A 10,971-nucleotide genomic window follows, 5' to 3' on the forward strand; every position below is an offset into this window, starting at 1 on the left:
AAGTGAAAATCCAAAAGTTTTTAACATACATCAACATTTATCTATCCTCTTGAAGCAGAGATAATGATGAGAAGGTAAAACAGCATTTTTCATGTGTCCCAAACAGTTGTATACCCAAATGGGACCAGAGGAAGATGGCAACGGGCTGGACAATGGACCCAGAAAAGAAAGTAAACTAATTTAGGAAAGACCTCTCTGAAGTCATTTAGCCAAAACTTTAACAATGGCTTACTTTCTCTGGATAATTGTGTTTCATGGTAAGAACCTGTGTTTTGCATGAGAAGGAAAACAGTGTTTTTATTAAGAGTCGTCTTGAATCATGAGATGGATGGCAAATAAAGTTGACAAATAAATTAATTGCTGACATACAAGTTTATTGTTGAAAAATCCAGATAATTCTACCACTTTGTTCCCTTTTTGATCCAAACATATAAACTACAGACTACACAAAAATATGCACTACAACTACTTTTTCAGATATGTCTTGGAGTAGGTAGAATCCTTTTCAGTATGAATTCTTCTGGATTTGCTCACGTGAAGAAACTACTTTCCCATCTTCAAGCTCCTCAACAACCATGCGGACTTGGCGAGTTGTTTTTGATACTGCAAGAGAAAGAGGCATAAAGGGCACATTTTCTTCAGCTAGACCCAAAGGGAAACTCGCTGACATCAGCTTGTAATGATCAGGACATAAAATGACATTAGCTGTCAAGAAGCTTTTGTTGCAGCTTCAATTAACCTGGAGGTTGTTCTAAGAGGCTTCCCCTGTTTTCTATGCTTCTTATATGTAGAGAACCAGAAAGTGTTACTGCTTCCAAATCCCACCATTTTTGTGGACTAACAATGCTTCTATTACAGTATATAACTTGAAGGGGAAAAAATAGACTTACTGTGATGCAATTCCCTAACTGGGTGCTTTCCTGTTACGACTTTGGGTCCCAGAATTAACAGTACTCTCTTCATGCTAATAGGAAAGTTTGGGAGTTGCAGTAGCATCGTGTCAGGAAGACACTAATTTGGGGAAGACTGTAATATTACAGTGGAGTTCTTAGTAATAGAAAAGGTTGGGAACAGGCTAAAACTACTACAGTACCACACATGTTCATTCAGAAATATGTTTATTCTTTGAAAGGGATGTGTGAGATTGAAATTTAAGGTTGAACAGCCTGAAATACACTTAAGATTATGTAATATTATAATTAGTAGTATGTCATTCAAGTTGATGAAGATTTGGCATACTTTGTTTTCTTGAAATATCTTTTGGCTTATTTAGCTAATTACCATGTATTAATTTATACAAGATCAGTACGTATGTTCTGAATTACAGAAAAGACAGAGGGTTTATATAAAACAATCAATTTGCCTACTTGCTGTTTTAGAAGATTTTAGAAGGTTTCTGGGCAATATTTTGATTTGAAAAATAAATATCTAGAGTTGGGTTTATCACTCACTGGTCCCTCAACTATTTTTTTGACATTACATTTCTTTGGACAATGGCTTCACTCCTGGGTAAGTAACAGAAAGTTTTCACAACCTGAAATTCTCTAGATGTATTAGAGTCTAATAATTAGACTACAACTCCCATCAACCCTATGACCTATTGATCAAGGGAATTACAATCCAGTACAGTCTAAACTGCAATAAATTAATGAGAATTGGGATACAATTAAATGACTGTTGTTTAATTGAGTTTCACTCTTACCTTCTTTGCCAGGTTTAGATGCATTGTATTGCGAGGTCATGCTGAAAGAAATACAGAATTGCATGGACCAGTTAGAAACCCTGATAGTTTTTCTAGCACACAATGCAATTAATGTGGCAATATGTCTTATTAAACACCAAAATAGAAGAGTCTACTAAAAACATTCTTAGATACTATTACAATAAAGTATTTATATAAAGCAACTTTTGGCAACATGTAAAAATAATGATTAGTCTACCAACAGATGATTTTCTTAAGAAAGAAGCTCAAGATTTCTGGAAAACTTTTTACTTAGCAATGAAACAAATATTAAAGATGGAAACTTGGAATAAATTTGTTCCCATCTAAATCCCTTCATTCTGTATATGTCATTTTACATCTCTTGTTTTCCCCTCCCAATCCAGCCATTTTTGTCAAACCCCACCCCACTCCATCTCAACCCATTCTCTTTTACATACTGGGCTTCCTCTCCCTCCAGCAGACGACGGTAGGTGGCAATCTCCTGTTCCAGGCGTGTCTTGACATCAAGGAGAACCTTGTGCTCATGGTTCTGGCGCTCCATGTCACATCTCAGACCAGACAACTCCTGCTCCACGTTGGAGATCATGGTCTGGATCTGGCAAAGCTGAGTACTGTAACGATTTTCTGTGTCCACCAATGTGCCTTCCAGTGCTGATTTCTGGGGAAAGAGAAGAGCAGGAGGAATCTGAGTTGGGGTTCCAGATATATTTAGTGCTATCATGAATAACATCAACTATTTCAGATGCTAAGGAAATGCAACTGTATCACACATTTTTTTAAAAAACTATCCTAGTTTGAGTAAGTTCCACATTCTCCAGCAGATGAATAGAAAATAAAGAATTGTGGTTTAGATAGGGCCAGGCAGCTTCAACAGAGGAAAGAAGTTCCTTCAATTGATCTTGAAGGCAGAAGAAAAATTGTGCTTCTAATAGGACTAAGCTTAATGAGGGCAACTACACTTTTCTGGATTAGATTCCATATATCTCTCTCCTTTCAATAACAGGTGTTTCATTTGTTTGTTACTGAGGAGAACATGTTAGCAAAATGTTGACCTGTCATTTCTCCTCACCCACCCCCATCAGTGAAATAACCAAAATCACATCACAGATTATACCTATTGTACAGGGAGGAAATGTCATTAAACTTTAAGTGTTCCCATACCATGCTGAGTTGAGCCTGAAGATCTATCTCTAAATTTTGAATAGTACGTCTCAGTTCCACGATCTCTGTCTTGCTTGACTGCAACTCTACTGTATTGGTGGCAACTTCCCGATTTAGCTCCTCAGTCTATAAGAAAAAAGAGAGAGAAGACTTATGGTGAGAGCATTAAGCACCTTCTGGGGAATATATGGCTTATGTTCCGTAAAAGCCCTCTGGTTTGTTTGTTTTTTAAAAAGCACACCTTGCTGAAAAACCACTGCTCAGCATCTCTACGGTTCTTCTCCGCCAAAGTCTCATACTGTTCACGCATGTCTGATAGGATCTTTGTCAGGTCCACACCAGGAGCCGCATCCATTTCCACAGTGATTTCTCCACTGACTTGCTTTCGGAAAGCATTCATTTCCTGTGGAAGGAAAATATTTATCTTTCATATGTATTTCTACACAAAAATTCATAGGAAGTTGTATTATTCAGCCTACTTGTCTAACATGTATTGCCTTCTCCTGAAGTAAATATTTTAAGGATTGTTTTTGGGTGTCTGTTTAATTTCTTGACTCTAAGATAATTTTTATTTGGTTCAGCAAAACCAAATTCAAAAAAGAAAACCCACCAAAAAACAAAGAGCAAAGCAGTGTATATAGTACTTTTAAATTTTAGTTCATTGAGAAACTCTTGCTGTTTGAACACAGACCATGAGACCTCCAATGTGAGCCCAAAGGAATGTCTTCACACTTCCAGTTGACTTTGTTCCTAAGCTCCCTCCTCCCCGCTTGTGGGTTTGGAACCCACAGTGTCCCAGTTTCTAATTATTAACTGCAGCACCAAACTGGTTTCTTCAGCATTTTCCTCACCGTTGATGAGATTAAGTCTCTCCAACAGAATTAATTGGGGGGGGATGATGGGACCCAATAAAGGAACAAAGGATCAGAGCTCTGTCATTGGCTACCTGCTGGATGACGAATCCTATCTCCCTCTACTCTCTCTTTCTTCTCCCAGACCAAGCTGTCAAGACTGAGAGGTATGGCAAGAGAAGAGAGGGAGGAGACCATTTAACAGCTGCCTGATTGTACCTGGAGCTGATATATGACATGTAAGAAAGGTTGTTTCAAAATATTCTTCAGATTTTTCAGATATTAAAAACATGAGGATGAGGATGAGGATAGTGATGATGATGATTTATTTCATGATTATGTTGCTTGACTCCCAGTAACTCTGGACTAATGGAATTATATTGGAAAACAGTATTCAAAAATCATAGCTGACTCAAGTGATCAATGGGAGATTCCAGCCCATGATTATATTAGCATTGTTAAGGAAGCATCAGAGATCATATCCCCACAGGACATATTGTATCAGAAAAGGAAAAATACTCCTTTAACCCTGGAACAGCAAAGGGTGACTTTCAGTTTCTCAGCTGTGTTCTAGGAATGAGATAAAACTCCTGAGGACATGTCATTTTAAAATAATCCACCTTTGTGCTATGCTACAGTTACAAGGATGTGAGAATAAGTCCACTGGCTGAAATCCTTGGCAGAAATCTTTTTTTCCCCACCTGCTTTTTTGGGAAATATCAGGAATTGAATATGGGACTTTTTACATAAGAACATGAATGTTAGCATAGACTCATGTTTCTTTCTTAAGACCATAGCCTCTTCCTGCACTACCACCTAAAGCCTATGACTTGTATTTGCATACCATCGCAAGCTGCTTTAAATATGGAGTAATATGATTTGGAATTCAGATGTCAAATCCTGAATCCGACAACAAGAAATATTCTTTTGCAGTTGACTAAATGGCCTGAACCAATATGTGGGGAAAAAAATCAAACAACTTCCCTACACTTTCATTAGTGATGGATAGATTTATTGCTGTCTTGATGTTTTACCTCTTCATGGTTCTTCTTGAGATATGCCAGCTCCTCTTTCAAATTCTCGATCTGCATTTCCATGTCTGATCTAGATAAGGTCAGTTCATCCAAGACTCTGCGCAGCCCATTGATGTCACTTTCAACATTCATACGCAAAGCTTGCTCTGTTTCAAACCTGGAAATACAAGAATTCAGCAAGGAGTTAAACCACATATCCATTTTGAAGGCCTGATGTTACTTGCAGTTAATGAAAAAATATTTACAGACATAATTAGATGAACAATTAAAATGCAATATGATAATCTTTTGTGGAAACTGTTCTTTGAAACTTTATATAGATATAAACACGTATGATCAGCCTTTATGTATGATTGTCATTTTGCTTTTCTTTCATTGTTTTCTTTCTTTTTTTCTATTACTTTCTTTTTTCCTTTATTTTGTTTAATTAAATAAATGCAAAAATATTTTAGAAAAATCAACATAGAAAAACTGTTGTTTAGTTTTAATCTGCCATCATTTGAGTCTTAGCTAGGTATTGTGATTTTAAAAGTTTATTCTCAAGATTAAAATCAACTCCATTCCTTTTGATACTCATAATGGCTAATATGTGCCTGTTTTCATTTAAAATTTTGAAATTTGCAGAAATCAACCCTTAGAGTCTTGAAATATATGATTCAGTGAAAGCCAAAGTGCAACTCTTATTTATCTTCTTCACTTGTTCATATGTTTAAATACATTGTCAGGGAAGGGGGGAAAAGCTGATTTTTTTAGCCTGCCAGATTCCTGACCAAAAGTGGAAGCAGAACCTCCATCTGCAATGGAGGGAAAATTCCCACTAGCACTGATAGAAGACTTTCTATATGAACACTATAAAGAGAGGTGGTAATACTGCTTAGCACCAAAGCAGTACTGTTCAGAAAAGAGTTTAAATCATAGGCTACAGATCTTTAGCTATACAAAATTAGTTCATGACAGACATCATGCCCTGTTTAACTTATAGATGAAGAAGGATGTACATAGGATGGTCACAAGTTCCTTAATCTTATCTGTAGAGTTTCAGAATATCAGCAAAGTACTAAACTGCTCTAATAATCCTTATTTTTTTAAATTTAATTAACAAGTAATCCTTGTTTTTTTAATACCTGCTCTTGATCAATTATTTCCACCACTATACTTTCATTTCTATGTGAAGAACAGATGGTAGCTGTAGTGAAAAAATCCTCTATATAGTTCCATCTTGTGGAACAATTGCAGCTTTTTCTGGATCAGATGTCCTTCAGACAATCTCTTGTGTTTTAGTCACATTGCACATGGATTATTACAATGTGTGTGGTGTTGCTCTTGAAAATCACACATAAGGATCAAGCAGCCCAGGGAATCACTGGCATGTTTTGGTATGTCCATGTAAAAATTCTGGTTTAGGAACTGCACATGAACAGTGAACAGTCAATTCAAGTTATTAGTTATAATCTGTCAAGTGTTTCATGGTCTTGCTACCTGAGGGACCATCTATCACCTGCTTAGTTTAACAGAGATTTTTATCTCTTTTTAATACTGTACTCCAACCCAGTGTTCTGAATTGGATGGCCTTACAAATCCAGAAAAGGAAAGAATGGAAGAGGAGGAGAGGGGTTCAGTGGTGGGATTCAATTTTTTTTATTACCGGTTCTGTGGATGTGGCTTGGTGGGTGTGGCAGGGGAAGGATACTATAAAATCTCCAGTCAGAGGTGGTATTTGCAGGTTCTCCGAACTACTCAAAATTTCCGCTACTGGTTCTCCAGAACTGGTCAGAACCTGCTGAATACCACCTCTAGATGGGTCTATTTAATCTATAATCATCTTCAAAGAATGAAATTTATTAAAATATATGAATTTGAATATAAAATACGCATATCTGCATTTTTAAAAATGTGCATTTTGGCATATATTTTGAGCAGAGCTGTACAATTCCAAGGGATAGCTTGTTCAGCTAAGAAATATATAATAGAATTGACAGAGCACTAGTATATGATTCCAATTTCTGAGTACCCAATACTGACAACAAACTTATTGCTCCAAGTGTTACAAGTTTCCAACAATTACAAAATTCCAACAATTTTATCATGAGATTTTGCCAAATCTAATGTAGCAACGCAATATCTCATAAATACTCGTGAAATCTTGCAAGCCTTTTGTGTTCAAGAGTAAGGTCTCTCAAGATCTAGTTAAAGAGCATTGCATCTCATAGGATTGCAGCCATATTTTTTTAAAAAAAATCAAACATTTTAAAAATTAATTAATGCAGGAGATTCCTGGACCATCCATAATTTTTAAGAGTGACTTGGGACCTGTGGGAGCTGTGTTCCTAACCGTGGATTAAGAAATGAAGCTGTATTCTAGTTATTCTCAATGGAGACCAGACAAAATCTTTAGGTATCACTACCTGCCTTGACCCCTTTTTCATTCTTTAATCTAACTTTTATCTCTTAAATGTGAAAGAAAAAAATCTAGTTACTTAGTGTGTACAAAATTCCATCCGTTCAGCAAACTATGTAAAAGAGCCTGATGTTATTGTTTTCCATGTGTCCATGAATTAAAAAACTCAAAATCTTACTTGGTTCTAAAGTCATCAGCAGCCAAGCGTGCATTGTCAATCTGAAGGAGAACACCAGCATTGTCAATGGAAGCTGCTAAAATCTAGGGGGGGAAACACAGGGTAAACTAAGAAGCAATCCTAAGAGGTTTTCCTATCATCATCCAATTCACCAACTCAGGAATAGAGAAGGTGTGAATTTCAAGTTGCTGATCTACAGATCCCAGTAATATAGCTACCATGGCTATATCATAGTGAGGGATGTTGAGAATTATAGTTCAGTGGCATATGGATTCTCCATCATTGCTGTTACCATTTTTGACAGCATCCTAACTCTATACAGGACAAAAGCAATCATGAAATAAAAGCAGTAAACAGAAAAAGCAGAAATATGAGTGGATACTTATCAGGATAATACCATACATAATCAGGATAATACCATACACGTAAGTACCCGCGAAAACTTAAGAAAACAATTATCAGGACAAGTACCTATTCACGAGGCAAATGTAATACATTTGTCATATTGATCTTTATTTGTTTAGCAAATTTTAGTGTTCAAAGAGCTTTGCTAATCCTTCATTTGATCCCAGTACAAAATCATTGTTATTATTACTCAGTACTTGAGTCTGAATCCATCAGACAAGACTATACAAAAGGTGAGCTGTATCAGAGCCCTGCCCTGCCCTGCCCTGAGGAGCTCTCAGGAATTCAAGCTTGGGATGTGAGTAACATCCGGTATGCATCATCAGGCTCATATTCAGAATGGTACAGACTTCATTTGCAACTTTTTAATGATTTCTGGAGGCTTCCATCAGTAGACAACTAGAATGAAATAATTCATATCCTAGAGCAATCTGCTCTTCGATGTTGTTTTCTTGGAACTCAATTTGCCATTTTCTTAGGAATGATCTGATTAACAAACAAATCAATTTCTTCTCCCTTATCAATCATCTTTATTCTAAATGTCATAAAAGACAAGGGTAATCCATAACATCTATCTTTGCAGAGGACCGCTATCTATTTGATTGATAGCTAAGTGCATCCTTCCTTTCTGAGATCCACTTGATTTAAAACTTGGCCAGTTTAGAAGGAAAATGATCTTCAATTCACCCATTCATAGTGACCACCTGGACAAGTAATCCTGGAGGCACATAGGTCACTTGCTCACACCATTGCCCACAAGAGCAAGATGGATCACATTTCTATGGCAGGAACTACATTTTGTAGTACATACATATTTTATATTTATTAGGTCTTCCCTTGTCCTTTTTAGATAATGATGTACAAGTATTAACTTAAAATCTACCATAGAAACCTCTCATATTGTTAAGAATGTATAAGAATTTTAACCAAAATGTAATTCATCCAGGTTTCCCATTGCAAGTTCTAGAATCATTTTGCTAACATGTTCAGTGTACCAGAAATCAGATGGACTGTTGTGAATTTTGCCTTGCAATAGTAGGCCTAATCACTCCATCCCTCACCCCGCGATAAGAAGAACTGAAGTTAATTTTGCAAAAACAGTATAAATGGAAATAAAATGTATAATATTGATTTATAATATTTATAAAAAATATTTAGATAATGCACATGACTAGAGAGTTTATCCTCATTGGATACAGAATGTGGATTAACCTGGCACAAAATATATTTGACAAAGTGTGTACCAAATAGAGATGCATGCATCTAAGAAGTTTTGTCATTATTGTTTTAAGCACACATTAACACCATAGTAATGCAAAAACAATCTACAGTTCTCTATGGACTTTAAGCAAATACTGGCAATTTTAGATTTGTAGAAGGATTGCAAGAGGCAGGGAAACAATGTGACAAAGTTACATAGGTGTGAATTGTTCAACAAATACACAGAGAACTGCAATAATGCAAGCTTTTTCATTTGCATTACAGTGACAGAGAATTAAGACGGCAATCAACAACAGACTTTGAACATCATATTTGTTTTTTCTATTATTTATAAACCAATGTGGTTTTGAATCTTTGAATCTCAAATTCTTTTTTCTAACCTTAAGAATTCATTCCTATATCCAGGCTGGGAAATTTCCCCCCCTCTAATAGGCATTAAGTCATACCTTGCTCTTCAGATCTTCAATTGTTCTGAAATAGTGGCTGTAGTCACGGTCTGGAGCAGGTGCCTGCTTCTGATACCACTCATTGATCTTAATTTCCAAATTGGTATTGGCTTCCTCTAATGCCCGCACCTTATCCAGGTAGTTAGCCAAGCGATCATTGAGGTTCTGCATAGTTTGCTTCTCACCTCCAGTCAAAAGGACATCACTACTGACCACAGAGCCTCCACCAAAGCCCATACCAAGATTTGCACCAAAACCAGTGCCAAATCCACCACCATAGCTGCTACAGTAATTGCTACCCCCATAGCCACCACCAAGGGCATTGCCAACCCCAGAGGAATAGCGAGAGGAAGAGACAGAGATGCCACCAGATCCTCCATAGATGCTTGAAGTTCTGCATCCTCCACCCAAAGGGACAGAGGAGAGACGGGAAGAGCCCCCACCAAAACTGCACGAACTCCCTTTCTTACAGGAAGAGGAGGAAGTGTATTGCTTGATGGAAGTGGTCATTTTGCCAAAAAATGGAGCCACACAATACAGACTTCCCTGCTAAATTCTAAAAGCTTCAGAGGGATAGTGGCTCTTTCTCTGAATTCCTGCCTTATATCTAGGATGGAGGTGTTGCTAAACTCACAAATATTTGGCATTTCCTCAAGATTTCATCACACAAACACCCCCACACCCCCAGAATCAAAGTCAGTTTCCAGGACTATCCCTTTCCCTCGATGCATTTATTCATGCTGATGTCATGTTCTGGCATAAAGATTATGCCTTAGGAGAGGGTGGGGTTTTCTTTTGATTTTACTGCTCCGTTTTTCCTCCTAAGTGCATCACCATCTATTATTCAGAGAAAGGGGGTTTTCGCCCAGGAGAACCTTTTAAAAATGTGAAGGATGTAAAAGGACTCTTGAATGTTCTTCCCTTACACTTGTATTAAAAATCAGATATCTCTCTTTGTGTAACATTTTAGGCTTTGTTCTAGGACTTCTCACCTTCTTCAGATTTCTTTGGAATGTAAAATGAAAACTCTGCCAATAAAACAATACCCAATTGCCTCTTGACCCTAGGAGAATGTATAACAAGCTGTCCTAAATAAATATGGCCTCATAGACTTTGCTTTCCTCTTAACTCTACAAAACTCAATGGTAGGTGTAAGACCAAAACTGTTTCTAGCACAACTCCTTTTTGTAGAGCTTGGTTAGAAGTAGGCACTGATGAGGGTCTTATTATCATAAAGCTTATCCATTGTTAACTATCAGGGATCTGTTCATCTTATGAGTGATAAAGAAGGTCGAACATGGCTGAGAATTTTGTCTCAACTCTGGATAGCTTCACCCCATGCCCAGAAACGTGAGCTAATGAGAAACCTGGCTTTTCCTGCTCAAGAGTTTCAGTTTTCAGACAGCCCTTTTAGGAACACGTGATTATCAAACTCAAAAATAATGTGGCTAGTTTTCAACCCAAATTCAGGTGAGAGAAAATGAGCTTTAAGGAGTGATCAGGATGATGTATTCATGAGGATGAATGACTATTTCCCTTTTGCTTCCTCCTACA

At 37.1% G+C, this 10,971-nt stretch overlaps 1 protein-coding gene across 1 annotated transcript; it reads right to left on the reverse strand.

Moving 5' to 3' along the window:
• Positions 1 to 353: 353 nt before the first annotated feature.
• Positions 354 to 10,015, reverse strand: LOC113413536 (keratin, type I cytoskeletal 17-like). Its single transcript, XM_026669874.2, has 8 exons — positions 9,418 to 10,015; positions 7,346 to 7,428; positions 4,770 to 4,926; positions 3,126 to 3,287; positions 2,885 to 3,010; positions 2,161 to 2,381; positions 1,703 to 1,743; positions 354 to 603 (listed from the first exon to the last, which is right to left on the reverse strand). The coding sequence occupies exons 1-8, from the start codon at positions 9,925 to 9,927 to the stop codon at positions 506 to 508; spliced, it is 1,398 nt and encodes a 465-aa protein (XP_026525659.1). The 5' UTR covers positions 9,928 to 10,015; the 3' UTR covers positions 354 to 505.
• Positions 10,016 to 10,971: the final 956 nt, after the last annotated feature.

Source organism: Notechis scutatus, chromosome Z (genome assembly GCF_049901735.1).
Source record: "Notechis scutatus isolate UNSWTSFEM ecotype Mainland chromosome Z, rNotScu1.2, whole genome shotgun sequence".
In the NCBI taxonomy this organism is placed as follows: domain Eukaryota; kingdom Metazoa; phylum Chordata; class Lepidosauria; order Squamata; family Elapidae; genus Notechis; species Notechis scutatus.

Bases quoted from the DNA above. Each gene is read 5' to 3' on its own strand.
- LOC113413536 (XM_026669874.2), bottom strand. From the start codon at position 9,927: ATGACCACTTCCATCAAGCAATACACTTCCTCCTCTTCCTGTAAGAAA. The intron at 4,927-7,345 runs GTAAGATTTTGA...TTGTATTTCCAG, and splicing joins GCTGATGACTTTAGAACCAA to GTTTGAAACAGAGCAAGCTT. The intron at 2,382-2,884 runs GTATGGGAACAC...CTCTTTCCCCAG, and splicing joins TTCAGGCTCAACTCAGCATG to AAATCAGCACTGGAAGGCAC.